The 27217-nt window shown below is 35.8% G+C and overlaps 2 protein-coding genes and 2 long non-coding RNA genes across 9 annotated transcripts; 1 reads left to right on the forward strand and 3 right to left on the reverse strand.

Annotated features, from left to right (window-relative positions):
- Nucleotides 1-692: 692 nt before the first annotated feature.
- On the reverse strand, nucleotides 693-12432 carry LOC124449571. The gene is made up of 3 exons (XR_006949448.1): nucleotides 12309-12432; nucleotides 1777-1901; nucleotides 693-964 (listed from the first exon to the last, which is right to left on the reverse strand). It is a non-coding gene; the product is annotated as an uncharacterized LOC124449571 (long non-coding RNA).
- A 699-nt stretch (nucleotides 12433-13131) lies between these two features.
- LOC124448785 lies at nucleotides 13132-16750 on the forward strand. Of its 4 annotated transcripts, none has more exons than XM_046999757.1 (8): nucleotides 13132-13428; nucleotides 14719-14895; nucleotides 15324-15365; nucleotides 15473-15514; nucleotides 15613-15708; nucleotides 16156-16239; nucleotides 16361-16447; nucleotides 16629-16750. In XM_046999757.1, the coding sequence occupies exons 1-8, from the start codon at nucleotides 13359-13361 to the stop codon at nucleotides 16688-16690; spliced, it is 660 nt and encodes a 219-aa protein (XP_046855713.1). In that variant the 5' UTR covers nucleotides 13132-13358; the 3' UTR covers nucleotides 16691-16750. The 4 variants fall into 4 exon arrangements, with proteins under 4 accessions (XP_046855713.1, XP_046855714.1, XP_046855715.1 ...); XM_046999758.1 differs by having other exon boundaries at nucleotides 15634-15708; XM_046999759.1 differs by lacking the exon at nucleotides 16156-16239.
- Nucleotides 16751-16845: 95 nt separating this feature from the next.
- Nucleotides 16846-21529, reverse strand: LOC124448792. Of its 3 annotated transcripts, none has more exons than XR_006949253.1 (5): nucleotides 21414-21529; nucleotides 19575-19651; nucleotides 18232-18392; nucleotides 17759-17810; nucleotides 16846-16937 (listed from the first exon to the last, which is right to left on the reverse strand). It is a non-coding gene; the product is annotated as an uncharacterized LOC124448792 (long non-coding RNA). The 3 variants fall into 3 exon arrangements; XR_006949255.1 differs by lacking the exon at nucleotides 21414-21529 and adding an exon at nucleotides 21319-21350; XR_006949254.1 differs by lacking the exon at nucleotides 21414-21529 and adding an exon at nucleotides 21192-21264.
- Nucleotides 21530-22528: 999 nt separating this feature from the next.
- LOC124448970 (TNF receptor-associated factor 3-like) lies at nucleotides 22529-26942 on the reverse strand. Its single transcript, XM_046999914.1, has 4 exons — nucleotides 26895-26942; nucleotides 26367-26522; nucleotides 24784-24859; nucleotides 22529-22896 (listed from the first exon to the last, which is right to left on the reverse strand). Exons 1-4 carry the CDS (start codon nucleotides 26940-26942, stop codon nucleotides 22529-22531), a joined length of 648 nt encoding a protein of 215 aa, XP_046855870.1.
- Nucleotides 26943-27217: the final 275 nt, after the last annotated feature.

Here is a 27217-nt window from a genome sequence, read left to right on the forward strand (position 1 = left end):
TTTCTTCTTCTTCTGAACATATTTTCTTTAAATATTGACTCCAAGTAAATGAACAGTTGACTTTTTTTACACGACTGAAATAACAACCAGCAGCAACCAAAGCCAGCGGTTGGCGATCTAATGCGTGCGATACTTCATTCAACAATTGATCATCAGCATGTTCAATAGTGTATTGCTTTAACAGTTGAAAACATTCCCTATTATTCATTCCACTTCTGATAGAAATATGTTTGTTAAACTCATCGTCTTGAGGTACGGCATCTGTGTTCTGGATGGTTACTATGATTTGTCCATTTCTCCACATGGGATCGCCAACTTGGGGAAGTAATGAAGAAATTTTTCCAAGCTGTACCACGTTGTCTACAATGATCAACCAATTTTGCCATACTTTTAATCGTGTGGATACTAACGATCGCAAATTCTTCACTTTGTCTGTGATGGAACAGTTTTCATTTTCAAATTTTTTAATCATATATTTGTCACAGTTTAAACGGTATCCAAGTTCACAGTAAGTTTTTAAAAGAGATTCCTCATTTTTTCCATCGATAGTCATTACAAACGAAGTTCTATTTGTCCAATTACACGATATTTTTTCACAAACCTGTCTTGCAAGTTGTGATTTACCACTGCCAGGATTACCAGTGATGTAAAAATATGTCAGTTTATCATTGTTATCATTCCTTAATTTTTCAAGATCTTTTATAATTTTATCTCGTAATTCAGTACGTTCAACGAAAAAATGATTAGGTTTTGAAGGAAGAACTTGGAATAAATCAAAACTGTCACGATGATTTTTTGCCGAAATGGATGAAACTTGTTTCATACTATCATTTTACGAATTCCTTGAAATGATTTGCTAAATGATAAATACTTTACGACGTGGTGGCGTCCTAGACCCAGATCCCTCGCAAATATTTGACGACGTCTTAGACGAAACGTTGTGTTTGCTAAATCACTCTATTGTCTACGAAGAAATAACAATTTATTCGTTTATTTTCACTACGAAGAAAAAAAGTCAGCACATTGTGCCAAAAATATAATCAAGAAAATAATGATTAGGTGGCGTTTATCCCAAATAAAAAAGATTAGATTTGATTGGATAATTGAATCTGGTGCCACTTAGCATATGATGTTTGAACATGACAATTTATCGGACTATGAAGAGTTGAGAAAGCCAACGGAAGTAATTCATGGGGATGAGCGTTTAATATTGGTTTATGGGAAAGGAACTCACCGCGTGGCCATTAATTTATATAAGTCACATCAACGTAACGTAATCTGGGGCGCAAAGTGCAACATTTCCCATAGAAGATGAAATATGTGAGCCGTTAAACGAAGCTTAAGCTTAAGAAGTCAGTCAGTGTCTTCTCCGTGATGTATGTCATGTAAGAAAAGTACAATTTAACACATATTTTTGAAACGGAAAATGTATGGTGGCCGTCAAATGAAGACACTTTGCGAGCAAATTTTAATTGCTTCGACAAAGTTCTGTTGGGTTAACAGGTATTTTGAATAGTTTTTTTTAATATAGGGGGGGGGATCAGTTGCGTGCTAGGAACACTGTAGGGGGGGCAGTCAGCTACTACTGAAAATGAGCCCTAAATATATAGACTTTAAAAACAGGGCCCAAAGCCTGAGCCGAGAACCTAAGGTGCGAGTAGTGTTTGGGGAGTCCGTGGGCAAATGCTTCCAAGGAAAATTTTTTATTAAGAAGCTCTAAAATGCCATTTCCTGTACTTTGGGGTGCATTTCTCGCAGTTTTTGCTCATTACCTACCTGTGAGCAGACTATAAAACTACATGTTTTACTGCAAAAAGCAGACGACCGACAGACCGTCTTCCATCCATCCCATTGATCTCCATACGTATGTTCGGATTGCATGCAGCTAGCATGAACAAATTCTACAAAAACAAAATATTTTTACTTTGTGCGCATGATCGGACCTTCCTACAAAACAACTGAAGATATCAATATATACAAGCGCTAGCTTTGCAATCGATCGCAAAAATCATGGTTAAATCTCATTAGTTTAGCAAATTTTGTACTTGTATAGTTGTATTTAGCACACTTTGAACAAACATTAAGTTTTGCAATCCACAAAAAATCGTTGTAGATATAGCAAAAATATATTATGATATTGTACATATGAATATAATTACATTCAATTTAAGTGGTGAAACCAAATTTAGTCCTGCAATCCAATTTTTCTGTCTTCACTTACTGTAAAAACAATAGACTTCTAAAGAAATGGATAATGATCTTCTGAAGTTTACATAGAACGATCAGAACAGGCTGACTGGCTACATTACAGTGATACAAGTCATATGTGACTTGAATTATCGGTTCCATGAACACTATCTCATACAGGCATACACCTCAATAAAAAGTTGCAAAAAAGCAGTCTTATCAAAAACGGTTTTCAAACACAATGACAAACAATTTTTCGTTGAAACTCTTCAGAAATCATAAGGACAACTGCTTCCATGATTTGAGAAAGGAAGAAGAGTCACGTGACATGTACTCTAAGCAAAGGCGCTCGGCAAATGCAAATAGGGTTAGGACATTCGACTAAACAGTGAGCAAAAGGCATATTTTTTAAATTTTAATAAATCTGCGACGCCTTTGGATATTCAAAAATTTGCGGAATGCTTAGATAAGTGAGCAAAAAGTATATGTTTTGAAAAATATTGCCATGCTCAAACCCTAAAAACATTCGTGTTGTTCTGATACAAAGAAATACATTTGAATGTTGAAAAACTGCAAAAATGTAATTACATTATTCGATGTTAATGACATGTATTTGTTTTTCGTGTTTTTTATTTACTTATGAGACATTTACGGTTTTGTAAAAGTGCTTGTGGTAACGGTCGGTAGTTTTGTATTGAGAGTTGCCTACCTTGTTAAAATATAAGATTGAGACAAAACATACGTGAAAGCCACGCGAGATCGCGCGCGTGACAAACATTGCACACGATTCAAGAAATGTATTTAGTATTTACATAAATTGATTGCATAATAAACCTACAGAGGTGTTAGAGCAACTGATATGTATATTTTACTGGATAATTGAAGCCGGAAGTTGGTTCATCCCACTTAACAATACTTTTGTATTACAAAATCATCAGTTTTTGCGTTCTTATTCGTTCTACAAACTTTTGATTCGAGCAAAATTTTTGTGAAAGGGATAGAACAACCGGCAAAGATATTTAATCCTAAAAAGTTTGTCTTCTTGACTTTATAATGGCAGAAAATTGAGTTTGTACAAGGTCGACCTGCATTGTTTTGAAACAAACTGGAGATTATATGATGCTGCTGCGTCATAAAAAAATGTAGAAATAATACAGAATCCTACTACTGCTACCAAAATTTCATCTGCAATGACGTTTATGGAAGATTGCTACAAATTTACTTATGTAATAACACTTTGTTATTCACATCGCTAATATCATAATAATTTCAAATTGCGTCTTTAGTATATCATTGAAGAAACAAAACAAATCGACATAGAAAAATGATCGGAAAGACATTTTGATGAACAATAGTAAGTTGAAAACGGTATCATCAAACTCTACGAGATGTACATCATCAAATTATGCGAAGCAAAGTTTTCAACCAGTTCCTATGTGAACAACTTCAATATCGATGAATATGTTGAAGATATGAATGCCTTTGTTCTTACTTTGATGTAAATTTGTAATTTAAGTATTCATCTTCTAAAAATGCTTCGCACGGCTGAAATTGTCCTCGTCACCTTCAACTTCCAAGCTTTAATACAATTTGCCATCTTATTTTTCAGTCGTTACAAAGCCAAAAAAACGAGGCTTCAGGGTTAAAACTCTCTACCGGTTTTCCTCTACATGTCATAAAAATTTTGTTTTAATAAGAAGTTTGTAAAAGGAATAAAAAAGCGAAAAAATTTGAGATAGTTGTATAAAACACTATGAAAAACGTGTTTTTGACAAAAGCAATTATAACTCTGACTTCATGAAACGCAACACTTACAAACCCAACGAACCCAACGAAACGAACAAATCAGGGACATAAACAAAATAAGCTGCTCCGACTGCCAATCCTACTATATCGGGGAAACTGGCTGGAACTTAAACATAAGACTTACTGAACACAAACCAGCTACTAAGAAACAAGACAAAACTAATCACATTGTCGAACATCACCGAATCACAAAGCACAACATTGACTGGGACTCGGCAAAATGCATTACTTACAGCACTGACTATAGACAACGGCTTACATTAGAAAGTTGGTATACCAACTTCGAGCAAACCCCCTTGAACAGATCACAGCATTAGACCTTTTCAAGGTTATCGTAGCCATATTGCAGGGGGTGCAAAAACATTGGGCAGAGCGCGCGGTCACGCAATGAGCCATATAAATTACTAATAAATGCGCAAAAATTACCTTTTACATATTGGCCATTTCTTCCAAAAATATTTCTCAAACTCGTCCATTTTAATAGTAGCATTATTATTTGCGATTTTTTATACACGTGAGTTCAATTTTGTGGTAATCAAAAAGCGGAAAGTTAAAGAAAACATTTGTTTTTTTTTTGAACAACTTGACCGTCGTTTGAGCGATGTTCTTGAGTTCGCAAATGTGCGGAACTCATAAGCCAAGTCAAACGAACTAAACCCTAAACTAGCCGAGTAGCCATGAGCAGTCATAGCCGAAATGGTAAAAAATGCGCGTTGTGCAGTTGGATATTGCGATAATGATAAACGCTATCCTGATTATCAAGTTAAGAGGTCTCACCTAGAAAAGTTAGTTTTTCATAAGTGGCCCAAAGATCAAGCACTTGCTGAAATTTGGCGAAAACAAATTGCAAACAGCAGAGCCGATGACTTTAACCCAAAGCCTGGTGCACAAGGCACTTTCGTTTGCTCAAATCATTTTCCCTTGGGAAGAAGAGCCCCAAATAACCGCGAAATGGATTATCCTTCAGTTTTTATTACGCTATCAGAGTACGAGCAATCGAGGACTCCGCTTAAACGTAAAAGAAGAGAAACATGGACGACATCAAAGCGTCCTCATCAAGCCTATAAAACCGAGGATTCTCATTCAAGTTTTGATGGAAATCCAGCAAAATCTGAGGCATCTTTACTCCCTGTCCCTTTGGAATTTGAACAGTTGACGAGAGAGTATGATGTAAGGTTTAACACCGGCCTGCCATCGACTAACAGTTTTAAGTGTGTATTTGAATACTTGCTGCCAAAAGCTAGTAATATGCAATACTGGCGTGGACCCACACAGACACAAAATGAAACAACCGCGACTCCAAAAACACCATTTCAACTGTTTGCTGGTAGAGGTTATCTGGTCCAGCTCGCAAACTATCACCACAGCAGGAGCTCCTTATGTGTTTGATGAAGTTGAGTTTGGCATTACTTGTTGATGATCTGGCTTTCAGGTTTCAAATATAATCTGCTACTGTTAGTAGCACGTTTATAACTTGGATTAAACGGATGTCCAAGGAACTCTCAGTTCTCATTATATGGCCTAGTAGAAATCAAACTAAGAATAAGAGTTCGCCTTAGAATAGTTCCTCATGATTCTTGCTGACTTTGCTGTAGACATGTGCGTGTGTTGCGAACTCAAGAACATGGCTCAAACGACGGTCAAGTTGTTCAAAGAAAACAAATGTTTTCTTTAACTTTCCGCTTTTTGATTACCACAAAATTTGACTCACATGTATAAAAAATCGAAAATAATAATGCTACTATTAAAATGGACGAGTTCGAGAAATATTTTTGGAAGAAATGGCCAATATGTATAAGGGTAATTTTTGCGCATTTATTAGTAATTTAGATGGACTCCATGCGTGACCGCGCGCTCGGCCCAATGTTTTTGCACCCCCTGCAATATGGCTACGATAACCTTGAAAAGGTCTATTACCGGCACCTTACAAACGACGTATTCCCAATACAAACAAACGATTAACTAAAAACATTACACTTCACACTAATTCACAATGACAATACACAATTGACACCCAAACATTTCCCGTACACACAATACAATGACGTAAGAACCAGATAACAAATACGGCTAACCTGACCACAAAATAGACTTATAACAGAAGGCCCACTCGGCTAAAATTTTGGCGTATTTTTTCACTACGCATGCGTGACTTCCCAGCAAGATATTTTCACAAATTTGATATGGAATAGTGTTCCACGAGAATGCTATTTTACTAATAACTCACTATTAAAATAAAAGTGACCTGACGTTTACTTTTCAATTGACTTTGAAGATGACTACCGCTAAGGTTGTCTAAACGTCATTCAACAGCAACAAAAACAGTCCTTCTCAGGACTATACCAACCTGGACGATCTACATTTACAAACATGTAACGATACTCCCGGGTTCAAACCATTTACTTTATTAATATATCTTAAGTGATGGCAGATTACTGGCGATTACAAAATGCGATTACCTCACTGATATGTATATTAGACTGGTCAACGCATCTCATGCAAAAATTGGAGCCGGAAGATCGATCATTTGCTACTGATTTCATGGGGGGTATTGGTCCCACTTTACTATACTTTTGTACTACAAAATCACAGTTTTCGCGTTTTTAATCCTTTTGCAAACTTCTGATTAAGGCAAAATTTTTATAACAAGTAGAGGAAAACCGGTAGAGAGTTTTAACCCAGAAGCTCTGTTTTTTGGCTTTGTAACGACTGAAAAATAAGATCGCAAGTTGTATTGAAATTTGAAAGTTGAAGGTGACGAGGACAATTTCAGCCGTGCGAGGAATTTTTAGAAGATGAATACTTAAATTACAAATTTGCAACAAAGTAAGAACAAAGGTATTCATATCTTCAACATGTTCATCGATATTGAAGTTGTTCACATAGGAACTGGTTGAAAACTTTGCTTCGCATAATTTGATGATGTACATCTCGTAGAGTTTGATGATACCGTTCTCAACTTACTATTGGTCATCAAATGTCTTTCTGACTATTTTTCTATGTCGATTTGTTTTGTTTCTTCAATGATATAATAAACACGTAATTTGAAATTATTATGATTTTAGTACGGTGGCCCACAATAGACACAATACTTCCATGCAAAATAATGTTTTCATTGAACATTTAATATTTCCACGCAAAATACTATGTTTTCCATTGAGCATTTAATATTTCCACGCAAAATATTGCGTTTTTCATTGAACATTTGTTGTTTCGCCGTACAATATTGCTTGTTTTTCGTGCAACGTTCAAACTTTTGCGCGCTCATGAGTTGAATATAATGCAGTTACTTGAAGTTTCGAGGAAATCTATTTGGCAAATCTTACCAATAAATATTATAAAACACGAGTCTGAAAGTGGAATTTTTAAGGCAAAATGTTCTGCCAAAGTTGTGGAACAAAACTTTTGGATAAAGCCAAATTTTGCCACAACTGTGGGTTTTGTGCATTATCAGATTTCGGTAAGTACATAATCCTATAGTTTATAAAATACAAGTGCACGAACGTTCGTTCAATTGTAAAACGGAAATTGTTCATTCTACTTTTTATTTATTTAAAATCTTCTTATCTATCCCTATTTTTCTTATATGTTTTCCCATTTGTTTTGGCTGTTATATATTTTCTGTAACAATATAATTCAAACTGTATCTAAACACAGAAATAGGTTCAAAACCGCTAAGCAAGACCACTGGAGTAAAATCCCTTTCATTTAAAGAGTTCATAAGAAGATAGAGGAAGACAGATCATCAAAATTTAAGCTAAAACCTGGAGGAAAAAAAGCAAAGTTGTCAAAAGAGGTGAAGGTGCACGTTGGCATTGAAAAAGGCAAAAATGGAGATGGTCTATTGGTAAGAGTGAAGTCATAGACAATAACAATTGCAGTTGATGAATATGTTGATGGAAATGCTCTTGTTGAAAAAGTAATTGATATACAACCATATCCGCGGCCGGTTCCAGTGAGGAATGGACGTATTTCCAAACACGCTGGCAGGATTATGTTAAAGCCACAAAAATAACCGGCAAAGACAAAATCATCCAATTACTCGAATGCTATGACGAAACACTTCGTAAGGACGTCACCAGAAACGCTGGCGGCACCCTCACAAACAAACCCATCAGCGACGTCATGGCTGCAATCTGCGAACTCACTGTACGAGAAGAAAACACAGGATGGTCATCTGTGCGAAAAAGAACTGTAAACTACAACTAACCGTTGACCTACAAGCACTAAATGCAAATGCCACTAGGGAGACCCACCACACCGAGAGCCCTTTCCATCAGGCTTGCTCTGTTCCTAGTGGCAAAAAGAAATCAGTGTTCGACTGCTGGAACGGTTATCACAGCGCTCCCCATTACCCAGACGACAGACACCTCACCACCTTTATCACTACCTGGGGTTGCTATCGTTATAAGTCAGCGCCACAAGGGTACATTGCTTCGGGGGAAGGTTATTCGCGCTGGTTCGATGAGATTGTATCACACATTCCAAACAAAAAAAAAATGCATAGATGATACCCTACTTTGGGCGGATAACCTCACCCAAAGTTTTCATCAGGCTGTCGAATGGCTAGATATCTGTAGTCGAAACGGCATCATCCTCAACCCAGACAAATTTGTCTTCCGATCAGATAGAGTCGAGTTCGCAGGGTTTGAAATCACATCAAACTCTGTTCGCCCAAGCAGGAAACTCATCGATGCTATTCGCCATTTTATAAAGCCGAGCAGTATCACTGACATCCGCTCTTGATTTGGCCTGATCAATCAAGTCTCATATGCCTTTGAAACCACTGAACGTATGCTACCGTTTAGAAAACTGCTAAAACCAAGCACGATGTTTTTTTTGGGACGAGGAGCTCTACACACTCTTTGAGGAATCCAAATCCGTAATCATAAATGAAATCCATGAGGGCGTTTGCATCTTTGACAAAACACGCCCCACCTGTCTTGCCACTGATTGGTCAAAACATGGCATCGGATTTTGGCTACTCTAAAAACACTGTGAATGATAATTAACTGGACCACTATGCTGCGACACCGAGTGGAAGATAAGCCTGGTCGGCAGCCGCTTTACACATGCCGCTGAATCTCGATATGCACCAATAGAAGGGGAGGCACTGGCAGTCGCAGACGCCCTCGACAAATCCAGATTCTTCGTACTCGGTTGCACCAACCTCAAAATCGCTGTAGACCACAAACCTCTGCTTAAACTATTCGGTGATGGGACATTGGAGAATATCCCAAACCCCGCCAACGCAATCTCAAGTAGAAGACACTAAGATACAGGTTCCAAATTATCTATATCCCTGGTATTCGTCACAAAGCCGCCGATGCGATCTCCCTCCGACCCACAGATCCAGAGAACCCAAAAATGCTTTACCTCCAGGACGACATAGCAGAGTTAAAGGACACCTCTACACACACCGGCTTTGACGAAACCATCGCTTCACTCGCTTCTCTAGCACTTACAAACGTCGCCACAGCCTGGGACAGGGTACGCATGGAAACTGCCAGCGATACCAATATGCACGATCTCATGAATGTCATCAAATCTGGCTTTCCAGCTTCACGTAATGATCTCCCATTACCATTACAAGAATACTAGCAGTTTCGCCACAGCCTCTACACAGTGGACGGCGTCATCATGTACAGAGATCGTGTGGTTATCCCACAACTGTTACGCAAAAACATCCTGGAAGTGCTACACTCGGCATACATGGGCATATCATCTATGACAGCCCGCGCAGAGGACTCAGTCTTCTGGCGGGGAATCACATCAGATATCGCAGCAATTCGTACGCATTGCAACCATTACAACCGGATAGCACCATCCCAACCCAGCGCACCACCCACACCAATCATCTCACCAGCCTACCTCTTTCAGTGCATCTGTGCGGATTATTTCCACTACAAAGGATCCAAAAATCTTGTAATCGTAGATCGTTACTCTAACTGGCCTATTATCGAACGAGCCAAAGACGGTTGCGACGGACTAATCAATTGCCTACGTCGGGTCTTCACCACCTTTGGGATCCCAGACGAATGCGCTACTGATGGCGGACCAGAATTCACCGCTGTCAAAACAAGGCAGTTCCTCAAACAATAGGGGGTACTCCACTGCCTCGTCTCCGTTGCATTTCCGCACTCAAATTGCCGCGCTGAGGTTGCCGTTAAAACTGTGAAACGCCTCATCACGAACAATACCGGCCCAACTGGTAGTCTCAACACAAACGCCTTACAAATTGCTGTTCTACAAGATCGTAACACGCCGGATATCGATACGAAATTATCACCGGCCCAAAGCGTCTTCGGTAGACCTATTAAGGGTTTCATACCAATTCCCCCCGGTCGTTATAGGCAACACGCAACCTGGAGCGAAACACTCGATGCTCGAGAGGAGGCTTTACGAAACCGGCACACGCGAGCAGCGGAACTTGGTCAGAACACACAAGAAGATTAACACCTCTGTCCATTGGACATTACGTAAGAATATAGAACCAAACAGGACCGTAACCTACGAAATGGGACAAGACTGGAACAGTCATCGAAGTCCTTCAACACGATTAATACCGCGTAAAAGTCGACGGGTCCAACAAAATTACACTAAGAAACAGAAAATTTCTTCGGCAATTCACACTTCTACAAGAGCAGTCACCCAAATGTACTATTCATACGGACCTGCTGCTGATACCAAAAGTCTCAACGGAGAACCTTATTCCCAAAAAATTGACACCAGCCAACAGAAAACCAACATCGTCATTACCACGTCTAGGACCGACGACACAGACTGATACCCCGGAACCAGCACCACTACCGAACATAGATACCGTCGATGGAACTTTACCAAACGCAACCAAGATACCTGAGGATGCCAGAGAATCTACACCACCGACCACAAAGACTAGCAAGAAAGCACATCTAGCTCTACGCAGATTACTCGATTTCAACAAGAAAAGGCTGTTAGAAAATTGAGAGGATGAACAAATATCAAAGAACAACTTTATATTACGCTTTCCTATACTAGAAAAGACTTAGGGGATAGAGCATAATGGGATAATCGTTGATTAATAAGGGCCTGGACCCAACTGTTATTGTTGTTTGTCATTCGTAAACAAATGACCTCTGTATTTTGTCTCTCAATTTATAATTTACAAGATCCTCATTTCGTGAAATAGACTAAGTCTTATCTAAAATATACGTTCGTTTGCTCTAATGTTGGGAAAAGTAAATCTCACAGTTGGATAAGGTGACATTTCATTATATTCTGATAAATCAAATGAAGGGAAGGTGATAGAAAATTCTTGTTGTAGTCTTGTAGAAATTCTAAAGATTTGTTACCATCAAGTTCAATGTTTGGTTGTATCTTTTAAGTATATTTAACAACAAGCTGTTCCTGGTAATCTGAATTGATTCGTAAGGTTTCAAAAGTTAGGTTTATCAAAATCACAAGTCAAAACGATTCCAGACTCAGAATACAAAAATGTTCATTGCTGTAATTGAATTGAATAATTAGGTTATAATTAGTTAATCGGTCTAATTTTAACGAGAAGAGCCTCAAACATAGCAGAATTATATTAGAATTTCTGCTGTACACCACCATGTGGTCCAAAAGCTCGGTTTTTTCAAATCAAAAACCAAAGATTTTCAGCTTTATCTATTTAATGCTATGAATTTGCATGTATCACCTTAGCGTTAACAGCTCGACGAAAGATAATTGCAACGTTACAAAGCGACTAAATGTTTGAAAAAACGACAAAATATTTAAAAAACGACTAAATAATTAAAAAAAACGACTAAATATTTAAAAAAACAACTAAATATTTAAAGAAACGACTAAATATTTAAAAAAACGACTAAATATTTAAAATATTCAATAATGGCATGCATGAGTTCATTTGCAATTTCAAACCAAATTTTCTTCCTGATTCATAAATGTCATTTCATACTATCACAAGTATAATGAAATAAAACATATTTTATAAATATACCGTCCGGACACAAATATAAATATAATTGCATGCTAGCAAGCAATTTAAATTCCTTAGCAAGCAAGCACACTATTATAAACACGCCTTCCTTCAGATGACAGTGATTTTTTAGTAAGCAATATGTTTTTATTTGTAACTTTGCTTATTTGGTGTACAACTACAGGATCACATTGCTACGGGGATCTATGATGTAATATGGGTATCAAGTACTAGGTTGAGACTAATAATTATTAAAAGTATAGTAATTATATTTGATAAACAACTTTTATGTAAGATCTCATTTATACATCGTTAACACACATAATAAGTCTTTGTCTTTTGTCTTACAAACCTTTTACTTGTCGACGATTGAGGCTTTGAACATTCGATCTTTCCGATTTGTTAACGTTCTGATAAGTTAAGCGTCAAATGGCTTCGTACGTTGAATTGATACGTGGCAAATTATTTTGTGCAACTTAACATAAAACATTAAAAGTTTATTGTTATGTAAAGCAAAGATACGGCTTTATGATTTTTGTTGTTGTTATCAACATGTCTGAATTTATTACCGTTTCCTTGGTATTTTGGGAATTTGTTAAAAAAAACCTTAGCTCCATAATTAAGAGTTCGTCTTATACATGAAAATTTACAATATCAGATTGTGGAACTTTTGTTTCATTTGCTTGTTTAAGTTGAATAAAACAAACTAGGCGTTTGTTGGCTTAAATGTTGGGAAAAGTAAATCTCACGCCTTGATAAGATTACATTATACTATATTATGATAAATTAAATAAAGGAAAGCTGATATAGAATTCTTATTGTAGAAACTACAAAGATTTGTTAAGATCATGTCCGATGTTTGTTGTATCATTTAGGTATATTTCAAGCTGTTTCTGGTAATCAGAATTGATCCGTAAGATGGCAAAAGTACAATTCAAAACGACTTTACACCAAGAATATAAAAATGTCCATTGCTGTAATTGAATTAACTAATTAGTTTATAACTAGTTGATTGGCATAATATTAACCCAAAAAGCATCAAATTTGGTCGAACACTACATCGGATTTCTTGCTTGGCAGCGAAATCGCGAATTATTTTGAGCTTTTCTTTTTAAATGTGAAGCCTAATTATATATGCAAAATGCACTTCCGGTTACCCACTAGAGATACAAACTACTATAAAAAAGTATGTCGGATAACGTTTACAAACAAGGATTTTCGAATATTTAAAACATTTGGCGACGTTTTACTTATCTCAAATATCTGTCATGGATAACACAAGTTATTTAAATCAATGTGACATCAAAATTATTTCGATACCTGTAAAATATCGGCGTTCGTGCTCATTTGAAAATCGTTCGTGCTAGAATCGAATTTGCCTCATAGTTGTCAAGACAAGATAATGTACAGCTCGCATTCCAAGTTTAGAGGCAGTTATGATCTAGAATATGTTTCAATGCGTAAAAATTGTGGTGAGTACCTTTATTTTATCATTCTTTATAATCTAGAGATTGTCGTATGTTACTTTTGCCGTGACTTTATGAGTCCGGGTATATTGGTGTTGGAACAAACAAATTTACTAAGCTTAGTTTATACTTTGTTTTAATTTCTACTTTTATTTTATAAAAATAATATTATCACTACACCTTGCTACAGCATTTGGATATTGGTATTCATCAGTACGTATGGTTGTTATTGTCATAACATGCAGGGGCGGATCTAGGGTATGTCAAATCAGTCACGCAACTGATGTTTATAGTTCAAAAATTACTTATCAAATTTAATGATTACAATTTTTTGTGATCATTAAATTCCCGATGTATTATCGTATGAATTTCATTGTCAAAATTCTGTTTTATATTTGAAATGTTACGTAAATATCACGTTTTAGCATATCTGGAATTATATTAACTGACTGACTGACTGATTAGCGGTGATGATTAATATTTTTTAACATGGGGTTATGTGATTTACAAAATGTTTTTGATTAAGAATCACGTAGCCTTAAACCTTAAAATAGTTGTACTTTCTATTGCAAATCACAGCAGTTTTTAAACAGTGATATAATTTTACAAAGAGGTAATTGAATGTTTATTCATAACAATGCATGGTTGCTTTATAATACTAGTAAGTATCGTTTGTCCAATTATTGCATTCAAGACAATATGTAGTTTACAACCCACTTTTTTATCTCTTAGATTGGTTTATTAACTTCGCCTATTTCTTTAGTAAGCTTGCAATGTCAGTTAAATTATTTTTATTTAGTTGCTAAGAGCATTTTCCATTTGCTGCTGTTAGCAAGTAAACTATAATGTTATACTTAAAATTTTAGGGTTATGTATAAATTAGGTATGATACATGCATGTAAAGAAGAGAATAAGTTACAAATGGTTGAGGAGACATATAAGTTACCATGACCTGTGAATGAGATTCATCATTTTTTTTATTAAAACATTTTGCTAAATGTTGTGATCACCAGCACTTAGGGGGAATGGGTTGTAACATTAGGATATGTTTAAATCAATCAAAAATAAATAAAGTGACAGTTACATTTTATTATTTACTTTAGTTCATATAGTAATAAAACGTGACCAGGTGCAATACAAAAATTACTGGATTGCTGCTAATAGAGTTTTAAGATGCATTAGAACATTAATCATCTTAAAATCTCTTTAAATGTTGATGGGCTTCTTTTGTTTAAAAATTCTGCAAAAATCTATGGCCAGTGTTTTGTGCCTTTTTGAATATCAAACCTGTTTTAGTGTTTCCTATTGTCCTAACATGTGGTGACTCCAAGCCAAAAGACTTGGAGTTTTTGGATGAGTTTAATGAAGATTTGAAGGGTATTCTAGAGAGGGGAGTCCAAGATGGTGAAAAGGTTCTGACTGTTACAATAAGGGGCATTGTTTGTGATGCTCCTGCAAGAGCACTTGTTAAAGGTACAAAACTTTGTACTGGTTATTTTGGTTGTGACAAGTGTACACAAAAAGGGAAGTGGCTTGGTCAAGTGACTTACTCTCAAAATAATAATATAGAATTGCACACTAATATTTCTTTAAGAAAGCAGATACAAGAAGAACATCATCGCTTTTTTAGCCCTTTCTGTCACTTGCCTGTTGATATGGTAAAACAATTTCCAATTTACTACATGCATCAACTGTGTCTGCATGTTATGGGTAAATTGATTATGGTTTGGATGAGGGGAAATCGCACTGCTAAAATGTCTGTTGCCCATGTAGAGGATGTTAGTAATAAATTAGTGGAGCTTAAACCATTTATCCCTCTACATTTGTGCGAAAACCTAGGAGTTTAATGGAGGTTGATAGATGGAAAGTTACAGAATTCAGACAGTTTCTTTTGTATACAGGCTTTTCAACCGTCAATGAAATCTTATCAACAAATTCTAGAAGTAAGTACTGTAGTTGCAATGCAATAGGCCATTGCTTTATTCAAAGGAGTGCAGTTTTCACACATTGTTACATTGCATTTAAATCTAATGAGTGATTTTGCTTTTAGATTTGCCGGTGTACAGCGAGCTGATCTCCCTTGCAGAAAAAGGTATAAGCGCTATTATAATCCTTGTACAAGTGGACAATTTTTGACAGAAACATGCATGTATAAAATTTTCTTATCATACTAATATAATGTTGATCTAGATTTATATGACGGTGAACTAGCACCAGAAATCCTAAACACAAAGGATCATGCAATAACTTCCACATCTACTAGAAGGACACCATCTCAGCGTAGTGGTAAGTTTTCTGTCATCAGAACTGACTAATCAGCAACTTTCTTATAATATGTCGACTAAAATGTTGAAATAATTTTGATTGATTCTTTTTAAATACCTTTAACATTCGTATTGTACATTTACTGTTTCTCTACGTCCATCGTTGCATTATAGGGCTTATATATGTTCTACAGGTGCTGTAGGCGTTGGTCCCGAAAAATGTTGTAATTAGTTGAAAAAATGTTAGTTATAGTTAAAATTGCAGTTGTATTCACCAAGATTTAATCAAAATACATTCGTTCAAATCTAATTCTCAGCATTTGCTATCAAACTACCAAATGAAACTTTCTCGAGATTTTTATTTTCGTCACCTTTTTTTTCTGATTTTTGAAACTTGTAGTACCTTAATTTAAATGACGTTCGTGCGTTCATAAAGATATGTTAAACCCAGTACGTGTCTTCTCTGTAGATATAAGCAACGTCTCTTCACAAGAAATTCCTACAACTGGCACAATAAGAGAAAGACATTCTCAACGAAACAGTGGTGTCTTAGGCAAGCTTTTCTTACAATTCATTATTGCATGTCTTGTTGTTACGTTTTCATTTACGTTCATTTCGTGTCGTTTGAAATGTTTTTTCTTCAAAACTAATTACATCACGTGATTGCTTTGCAGATGCGTATGACCTTTCATCGCACGAAACGCCTTCGACAAGTTTTATGAGCATAACACCTGCAGGAAGACGTTCTCAACCAAACAATGGTACCTTTTCTACAGTATATAGTTTTTGAAAAGCGTTGTTATTATGTATGTGTATTCAATTAGCAATTTGATGCGATTTTTTTTTGAATTTTCTTGTTAGCATGTTGTAAGGTTTTATATTTTTAAGATATTACGTAGGTTATACATAAGTTATTCTATTATTTTCTTATTTATCTTGTAGGCTTCCAAAGATCAGTTCTCACCAAACTGGAAACATTAATTGATAAGCTAGAAGAAACGTAGTCAATATTGCGTGCTCTGTTAAGCAATAAGAAAGGTGTAGACGAGCACGAAATTTTGAAAGATGTTGTACCTAATCCCTTAGATTCGGTGTATCCCTTTATAAGTGAAAATGCCACACTTTTTTGATAAATTTCAGTGCCCAACTCACCTCCAATTCTTCGTGTGTACCAAACCATTTACACTCTTCAGATGGACAGTGTAATTAAATCCTTTTTAACTCACGCTTCGTAAAAGCATCCGGGAAAACCTAGATGGATCCATGGAAATTGATCTTTATGAAACAAGATTAAATGTAGCAAAGACAGAGTCACTTCACTCAAATGCAAGTTTGCACTAGACGTTAAATGAAACAGTAACGTAAATTTCTTACAAGAACTGTTGGCAAACTTTTTTGAAGTAGAATTCACCGACGCACTAACGCTAGATGCAAAGGCTCTCAGCATGTAGACTCAACAACGAGCTCAACATGTTCAACACCGTGTTTAGGAGAGTTGAGTAGTAGCTATTAAGCGGGGTTGAGCGTTGTTGAGTGAAGTTTAAACTTGCTCAAAATTTCCACTCAACATCACTCAACATTTGCTTTGTTCCATGGTCACCAAACCGCACCTCAATTTTGTTTATAGTGCAATGAAACTTCTGGTTTTTAAAACAGCACACTCAACATTTTGAGCGAAAGCATGCACACTACCTGTGCAGCTGATACTGTTGTAATTTACATGGTCACTGAACCGTTAATGTACCTGTATATACGCTGTTGCTAGGCATGGTGGAGTATTTTATCTCATGATCCTAGGCGATACCATTTCAAGTACAAAATACGTACATCGATGTATTATTTTTTAGAACTCAAAGAGTAATTATAATTACAGTTGTTAAGCCAACATGCTTATTTAGTCGTCCTATGCTAATTTTTCTTTGCTCATTAACTGACAACCCTGTAATATGGAAAATATTATGTACTACAATTTACAAAGCAGGACTAAACTAGCAGGATGGCTACGCTAATGATCGATAGCAACAAAACTGTAATTGAATTTTCTGTCAAATCTTTGCAATATATTCACCTACATTTTCCTTGGTCAAATTTTCTTTATCTTCAGGACATTTAAAATCAGGATTTCTACAGATTGAAAAAAGAGAAAAACTACTAACAAGAATGATCAATTTCGTAGAGTGGATGGCGTAGCCAGTTCGACAGTTAAATAGAGGGGGGGGGGTCAATATTTGTACATGCATGTTCTGATAAATTACGTTCCTAGGAAAGCAGCTGTTATTTAGGATTATAAAAATATGAGTATGATGAGCTCTCCCTAGTCTCCTACGCAACAGTTTTTAACCGAAGTCGTACCATATGATCTAATAAACAATTTTGACGCCCTACCAGCTAAGCACCGACTTAATTGAACAAGATGATACGCAGGAATACTTTGGGATATGTGATACGATATTGGGATGCATAATCAGGGCGTCTATTGAAAGATCATGTATGACAACTACTATAACTTTCTATAAATGATTTGCTACATAAAAAATGACGTTACCCAAGAATGTCCATACAAGATTTACAAAACAAATGTCCACACGAGGTCTGCATTGGATTGATAAAAACGTGATGACAGTAAGTACATATATACTTCGCAGGGATTTTTTCTCGATCTTCATCACGGATCTTGATTCCAGGCATCGTTAACAAATTCAAAATCTGTTTTCAAAGAAAAAAAGTTTAAAACACGTAACTAGCATACCGAAAAATAAACACAAACACCACGTTTCTTTAAATACCGAAGAAAAGGGAAAACCACCTGCAGTTTATTGAAAAATAAGAAAGACTTTTGGGCAAATGCACCTTACGTGATCAGGATTTTAAAATATGTTTAGATGCCTTGATTTTTTTTTGCTTTTTCCACTTTCTTAACGCTGTTGTACCAACAATAAGAGCTTTTGCAATCACAGACAGTGACAGCGGAAGATGTTTTGTATAGAGCGGTGTAGCAAACAACAAAAAACGTCGTAGCAGGCGCTTGGCATTCAGACCATTAAGCAAAGTTTCAGCTTCATTACGTCATTATGTATGAGAGAGACAGACAGTATGAGAGGCCATTTATATGTCAATTCTTTTCCATTATCGAACAGGAACTTATTTCAGAAAACAACATTGAAAAGCTCTTTGTAACAATGAATAATTGAATAATGGGAGGGGGGGGTCTTGGCACCTCCATCTTAATCATTTCGGGGGCTGCAACCTCCATAGCCACCCATCCCCTTCCTTTGGTCACAGTTTAAATGGAAAGTCATGGTTTGTTTGATTGTTGGTTGACTGGTTAATACTGACAATCTTCTGCTATAGTTACATTCAATTATCTCAATTTAACTTTGAGTGACTTTTATGTTAACACTGTACATGATTCACTGACACTCAGCAAAGAAAATTGCCCTTGACAAATGCAAATCACAAAAATCACTAGAAATGACCTGTATGTAAATATTCTGTGGCATTAATGTCCATTTTAAGGATGAACACACTAAACAAATAAATTATGTAATGGTTTTCACCATGATGCCTGTAAATACATGGCATTCAAACATCATTAACTTTAAAGTAAGAAGCTAAAAGTGCAGGTGTTTTTCCTATAATAGATGAAAACCCACATTTCAAATGAACATGTTCTCTGTACAGACACCCTGATACCAAGGTCATGAATAAAATTTTGTTGCTCACAAATCTAGCAATGCCAGCATATTTTACGTATGTAGACTTAAGTATGATAGTGGTATGGTACCTAATCATGCATTCAATTTCTTACAATCTGGGTGATGTTTTATCTATTCTATTACAAGATTAACTTGACTTAATAGTATGCATAGAATAGAAAAGGTAACTTACCACTTGAGTCCTGGCCCTGTATCTTACAAGTTTAGTGATTGAGTTAGAACACAGAAGGAATCAATCTTTCTTTGCACCTTAAAAAATACACAAAATGTGAAATGTGAAACTGGGGATAAATTTAGTGCATTCACTTCAAGACAGGGATGGATCAAGAATGATTTTATGGGGGACATGGGGTGCTTTGATTTGATAAGACGTTTTGGATGTCATTGTGTCATGATGGGCTTTTATGTTAAATTCTGTTACTTATAGCATAGGTAGCCTAGTGGGAACTATTTTTGAAGTGTGCTCCACAGAACACAAATCATAATTGCTTTTTTCTCAATTCCTTTGTGTATTAATACTTTACAGGAAAATTAGTACAACGAGTAGCCAAAGCTAGGAAGAGTGAGAAATTTTGAATTTCAAAGCCTTGGGAATGCCATTTTCAGCATTTTAGAGCAATACAAAATGCTTTTTGTGGACATTGTTTTTTTCTAAAAAAATAACTGTAAAGTGAACCATACTTGAATGTTTTGCGAAATGTTAAGGCTCATTAGCATGCTTAGGAGCATAAAATTTACTTTCCAATAATGCTAATTCAAAACAGAGATAGTCTTTAAAAATTTCTACCAAATTGACAGGCATAGACCCCCCTAGTAACCCCCATTCACACCTCTACGTAATGATTTAAGTTAGAATTGAGGTACTACAAGGGACAGTTCATAGATGTAAAAAAGCTCAGACTTCAAACCATGCAAGTTTATTGAACCCTTAACCCATTTCCACTTACAGTGGCAGAAAATTCACCTTTTGAGAAAAAATTCAAAATTTTTTTCTGCCAAAGATTAAACAATAAGTATCAGAGAGGAAATTTTGCAATTAAGGACAGCTTAATGCATTAAAGTTTATGAAGCCTTTCAGTAGACTATTATTTTCTGTAAGTCCATGCAAGTTGTGCTTTATAGCAATTACCAGTAGCATTGTACTTGCTAAAAAAACCATAATGTAACCAGCATGTCTTTAATCATGTAATTACATGAATGTTAAATTTGGTTCATGTGTCAAGCTTACTGGCTATGATAAATATCTTTTCATAGAATCAAAACTAGTTAAAATGTACATCTAAAATAATTTAGTTTAAAAATTATAATGATCATCAGAAAAATTACCTAGTGATCATGAAAAATACTTGGCTGTTTTGCCAAATTTCAAGGCTTATCTGCATACGTAGGAACACATCTTTACTTTATAGAAAATGCTTTTCATACATCAATAGCCCTTAGGAATTTATGGCAAACAATCTGGTATGAGCCGTAGATCAACACACCTTTACATCTCTACATGTGGTGTTCAGTTAGAAAAGGGGACAATATATGACATGGGACAACATTTCATGTATGTGAAATACTCAGGTTTAATACTATTCCAGTCAAATTGTCAAAATAAAAAGCTTCATGGATCAGAAGACTCAAAATCACAGGTTATAGTAAACAGCTTCTCATGTAATCAATGTTAGTTTTCTCAAATCTTAAACAATGTGTAGTATAATTGTCCAATGATTGAATGATCTATGATCATAAACTGAAAAGCCCAAAACATTTGTTTATAATAAGGTATATAATAACATGGCACCTTATAGCTACAGATTTTTTCCATTGAAATACTTGGCGATATAACGGCCGAGATTCACCAAGCACTATAGAAATCATACATAAAAGTCCTTCGGCAACAACAATTTTAGAAGCATCAATCTGCTTACCATACGCCATATTGACATAAATCGCATCACACACTCGCATAAATTGACTTTGACATTTTACATTCATGCATACACTTCAGTTGTCCTTTACTTACTATTTTGGATGTAAGTTTCTGCTGAGAAATCTCTAACAAAATGATGGCTTGCTTTTGAACATCAATGACTGAAATGTCTCTCGCGTCTTTGCCCGAACATTTACAATTCATTCATAAATTTTTCACCCTCTTGAAAAAATCGCAATCTGGACAGCAGCATTCATGTGAATATGTGAATTTGTAAAAGATTTTCCCAAATTTCTGCGGTGGCGCTGATTATAGTTTCTATCATGCTTTAGCAAATTACTATGAAACGATCAAACATACAATTAAAATCAATGTTGCCAGATGAAATTTTAAAAATTCATGCTCGCTTGCGTCAAAAGTTCACAAAATGGCAAAAAGTTCATATTACATCTAATTTATAAGATCGGAAGTGAACGGATTAACTTGGACCTTTTCGGAAAACCTCGGAAATATTTGAAAACCCTCGGAAGTTTTCGGAAAACATTGGATTATCTTAAAATCGTCGTTGTTTTGAAAGAACTGTCGAGCTATGAAGATTTTTCATTGAACTATGATTTATCTATACATTCTTTACAGGGTTTTTTTTTGACTTTGAAGATGACTACCGCTAAGGTTGTAAAAACGTCAGTCAACATCAACAAAAACAGTCCTTCTCATGACTATACCAGCCTGGACGATCTACATTTACAAATATGTAACGATACTCCCTGGTTCAAACCATTTACTTTATACATTCTTTATGAAAGTGATGAAAATACAAAAATACGTAATATTTAGAAAAGTTCACAAAAAGTTTACAAACTTTTAACATTCATGAAATGTTCATGAAAAGAGCAAAAAGTTCACAAATTCTGTGAACAGTGTTCACGATCTGGCAGCACTAATTCAGACAGTAAGCATGACAATGTTACCTCAGTTGGCTATCAGTGGAAATCGGTCAAACCAATCACACAGTAAGATAAAACCTTAAACGAAGCAATTACACGAGAGCAATTAGACACCCTTATCGGTCCGACCACTCCGCTTATCCGTCGAGATTATTCCAGATCGTCCACTGATCTGGAATAATCTTAGTCTAGAAGGGCACTTCAAGCAGGACACAACAACAAAACAGTAAAAAGTTATGTAGATGACTTTGGATGATTAGTTCAAACTTCGCGAGCGTCATGCGGTTCTTCCGGCAAGTCGCCCCTCTCATCCAAACTCTCCCACATCCTCTGTAAAATTGTGGAAATTGTAGTAACCTGACGCTCAAGGGAAGCTATTCGATTTTCCTCACCACGATTCTCAAGATTCTCGATCCTCCTTTCCTGACTCTCTATCCTCCTTTCCTGACTCTCAATACTCCTTTCCTGACTCTCAATACTCTTTTCCTGACTCTCAATCCTCCTTTCCTGAGTCTCAATCCTCCTTTCCATGCCGGTAAGTTTTCCTGCTAGCATCACAAATTTTTCTGAGGGATTAGAACGAACAGCTGTGATTCGGTCACCCAAGTTTTGAACAGCAGTGGTAAACTCTGGACGTTGTACATATCGTAATAAGAGGCTCATATGATCAATTACATTGTCGTTCATATGTTGTCGGATCTCCCTTCGTTCTAAAGTCTGTACAAGAAAAGCAAAAACAACAGTGAAAAGATATTCTTATAAAAAAAATAATTCGCTGCCAGATATTTCAATCTAAACATGATAACGATGTCATGTACCCTTATTACTCCTTTTCCCTCAAAACGTTTAATCATCAAAATAGTTGGAGAATTAACGAAAAATTACATCTTTCAACTGGACAACCAAAAAAAAAAACAAACAGAAAATTCAACCTCGAAAAACGGAAGAGGGCAAGGGTTCAAGAGAAACCGCTTTTTTAATACCTGAGCAAGTATAAATGATTTGTTAAAAACCATATCAATTTCATGAAATGTTAATGTTATATTCTTTGGAACTTTCAATAAAATTTAGTTTTTGGTTAAAGAATTTTGCAGATACGATGTTGTTGTCATGTTTTAGTCGTTTGAGTGCTTGTTGTTCGTGCTTTGTCAAGTTGTTGTCACGTATAGAGGATGATTGTAAAGTGGAGGCTATCCTGCTTCTGATCTCGTCTTTGAATGTCTCTGACAAGTCTCTTTGATACGCTAGGACAGCCTTGACACTTGATACTATCGTCTCGGTCGGGATTCGTCTAGGTGTTATGGAATGTTTTAGTCGTAAGATAGTAGTCGCGTTTTAGTTTCATCTAATGAGCAGGATAAAAAATATTCCTCACCCAGAGACATTTACAAACATGTATAGAGTTAATTTATATTTTTATCTGTAATACTAGAGTTTCATGTGTTTGGTTGGCGATTGATTCCTTTCACAAACAATTATATACATCATTAAATGGTAAACATATACAAAAGCAGAATTTCCCTGTTAGTTTGATATTTGACTCTCCAGCATTAACACTGAGTATGTGAACAGAGCCCCTTTAGTAAAAACTTAGAAAGATCTATGTATTGTTTTATAGGCTCTCCACCATTTTTTTCTAAGTGTCCATCAATTTTGTAATTGTGTAATTGCTCATTTCCGATTTCATTTACGGTTGCAAACCGTACCTAACATTAAAGTTGTATTGTTGTAACGCGACCATCATTATCAAGTATCAACTGGTAAATTACGTAAGCGCTGAAATTTTTTGCTTTTATATTTTCGATTGAGAAAGTAAGAGCAGGTCGTTTTCATGTAGTAAACAGTACAATTTTGTTTTTCCAACTCTCACAGGGGCGCACGAACTATTAAATGCACTGGGTATATAATTGATGAACATGTTGAACGGCTAGAGACGAAGTTACATTCCAGTTTGACACCTATATGACACTTTAAACAAGGAGTACTTCCTGTTTGCGTTTTGTTGAAAAGTCAATCGAGGCGTACATAATTAACATGAGGCGTATGATATGAGTTGACTGATGTTGGCAAAACATTGAATATATGAGACGACTTTGAAATTTATCCTACGATATCGGAATATAGGAGACCACATTGGGATACGTGATAAAGCATTGATGGAGATATGTCACTCAGCATTAGGATAAGCAACAATAATGTTTCTGTGGTAAGTGCAAATAAGCAGTCGGAAAAAAGATTTGACTCGTCTCCAATCCCTATGGGCTTGGTAGCTCAACGGGTAGAGCGGCGGACTACTATCCCGAAAGTGCGAGTTCAAATCTCGTCCAAGTCACATGTTTTTCATGTGCATATAAAATAAACCGTGTTAGGATTAATATATTAAAAAGGTTGTAAACTTAAGCAATAAAATGTCTTACCCGAGCAGGATGTCAAAACAAGCTTGACAAAACAAGTGTCCACAAGAGAAGGTTTGGATTGGATAGACCATGAGAAGATTACAGTAACCACAGAAATACCTTGAGTGAGTTTTTTCTCGATCTTCATCACGTATTTTGATTCCTGGCATCTTGGATGAGGGTAAATCTTTTCACACTTTAGAGATAAATGAATAATTATAGTTAAGAATTTGCATAACTGGGAAAAGATCGATTAATTTTCATTTAAATTACGCAAATTAGTTATTAAAAGAACTAGTGTTTTTTAAACACCTTGTGTTTAAACGAATTTCCTTATTATGTCAGTATTCGATCAACTCACAACTCCATCAATTTACCGTAGTTTCGACAGTAATGTTTACAAACGAACTGTAGTCGCGGGGGGATATTTTATTTTACGCCTCAGTGCTATTACATTATAATCATCGCTGGAGGAGTTAAAAAACACAAAAAATTTGTTGATGTTCTTTTGGACTGCGGTCTGCGTGAGGGAGCGTTACTGTCACACGAGCGTTACTGTTGCCTGTCAAAAGTTGATAATTTTTGAATCCCCTAAAAATGCGTCGCATTTTCATCGTTTTATCAATATGATTGTATTTGTAAACGTATTATGCATTATTTTAGTGTGTGATTACATGGCAAGCAAGTTGTCCCGCCTTGCCGGGATCCCAGTTGTTGCTTGCCGAGTTACTTGTTTAAGCGGGATGAAATTTCTCATGTAATTGCATTCTGCCGCATTCTGCATTCTTTATTTATCATTCATTCCAGACTTTCGTGAAATCACACCCCATATAATTCTACCATAGCTGAGATTTTAAAATAGTTAAGCACGTACTCGCTCAGAAACGTTTGAAATGAGCATAGTTAAGGGCGAATTCAGAATGTGTGTCATAGGCATGCAGAATTTACACAAAATGTAGGAAGTTGTCGTGTCTGTTGTTTCTATGATTAAATTTCAAAAGCATGGGCTTACCTTTATCAAATGCGATCAAATGTCGTGTATATAAAGCATTATTTCGAGAAATCGAGATTCGCGTTCTTTGATCAATCACTAGCACGTGGTGTCATATGTACTTGCATTGGGTTGCCGGTATTTCAATACCATTGGTTTCCCACATCCCCCCTGTAATACTCAGTTCCACATTTCCGTGCTTTAAAATGCTAAAAGCATGAATCTGCCTAGATGTCGCTATCCCATCGATAGTGATATCCAAAAATATTCAACAAACATAAATCGATCATGAATACATGAATACACCTATACATAAACATGCCTATACGTGCTCGCATTTTGATTTATTGTCGTGGTGCACTTTCTACTTTTGCCGTGTTGAGAAAGTTTGGAATAAGGTGAACTGCTGGTGTCTTATTTCTTTGGTTGGTAGACGCCCAGTTACAATCAGTTCAAATATTATTGTTAGTGCAGTACTAACACGGGGAACGCAAAAAGTTTCATTTTAAATTTCCACTGCCGTAAATGGTCCGCACTTAAATCAAATACCTAACTTAGGTGTACTTCATGTAACAAAAAAAGTAGTGTACAACTGTACTATTTCAAGGATTTAAGACGGAATTTTTTATTGACTTTAAGTAACATTTTTTCATTGCGTTGTTTCGAATTTCATTGCTGACATAAAATTGTAAAACATTTAAAATAGTCTTACTTTATCATAGTTGTATCCAAAAGCTTGAAATTCACATTTAGTTGGCACTTCATCACAAATTGTACTTTCATGTTGTTCAATATTTTTCATTGGTATCATTTGATTACAATATTTACAAGCCACAGGATAATATTCACATACTTCTTTCATGTGATCCTGTATATTAAAGGAAATCCAAAGCAATCAAAATTTAGTGATTGAAAATTAGTCATATCTAATAAAAGATGAACTAAGAGAGTTGGTTTTATTTTATTTTATATAATTTTTCATAAGTGGAAAAATGCATATTTATTTTTACCGCCACTGGTTGACATTAGTAAATAAAGAAAAATATTTTGATTTTTTTCGTCACTTGCTTTGCGAGTTGAAAAAACATATCCTTATGGGAATTCGGGAAAATGATAAAACATTCGAATTCTTCAAGAATTTTTGTTATAGAAACTTTAATCCTGAAGCATCGAGGATATTTCAGTCAATATTTCAGCGAACTATTTTATTTCCGTCCACAAAAAATGCAGTTATGCGTACCTTAAGAGAAGCATACGGGACATCTTTACCACAACATTCACATTTCATTTTTCGATATTCACAATCATTCCTCAAATGTTCATCAAGAAAAGAGCGAGGTAACTGAATGTTACACTGTTTATGTACGCAGCTGATGAGCGCATGCTCACAAACTTAAGAATGATCCTGACGAAAAAAAACTTTAGTAAGGTTAAGCTTTTATAAGGTTAAGCTTTTTTGATAAATTTCTCATCTCAACTCACTTCCAATTTTTATAAGCACCAACCCATTTGAACTTTTCAGAGGGACAATGTAAACGAATATTTTTCAACTCACGTTTTGTG

Source organism: Xenia sp. Carnegie-2017, unplaced genomic scaffold (assembly GCF_021976095.1).
Source record: "Xenia sp. Carnegie-2017 unplaced genomic scaffold, XeniaSp_v1 HiC_scaffold_23, whole genome shotgun sequence".
Classification (NCBI taxonomy): Eukaryota; Metazoa; Cnidaria; class Anthozoa; order Malacalcyonacea; family Xeniidae; genus Xenia; species Xenia sp. Carnegie-2017.

Bases quoted from the DNA above. Each gene is read 5' to 3' on its own strand.
- LOC124448785 (XM_046999757.1), top strand. From the start codon at position 13,359: ATGTACAGCTCGCATTCCAAGTTTAGAGGCAGTTATGATCTAGAATAT. The intron at 15,366-15,472 runs GTAAGTACTGTA...TTTTGCTTTTAG, and splicing joins CTTATCAACAAATTCTAGAA to ATTTGCCGGTGTACAGCGAG. The intron at 15,515-15,612 runs GTATAAGCGCTA...ATGTTGATCTAG, and splicing joins GATCTCCCTTGCAGAAAAAG to ATTTATATGACGGTGAACTA.
- LOC124448970 (XM_046999914.1), bottom strand. From the start codon at position 26,942: ATGAAATGTGAATGTTGTGGTAAAGATGTCCCGTATGCTTCTCTTAAG. The intron at 26,523-26,894 runs GTACGCATAACT...TTTAATATACAG, and splicing joins TCCCGTATGCTTCTCTTAAG to GATCACATGAAAGAAGTATG. The intron at 22,897-24,783 runs GTATTTCTGTGG...TACAACGTCCAG, and splicing joins CGAGAAAAAACTCACTCAAG to AGTTTACCACTGCTGTTCAA.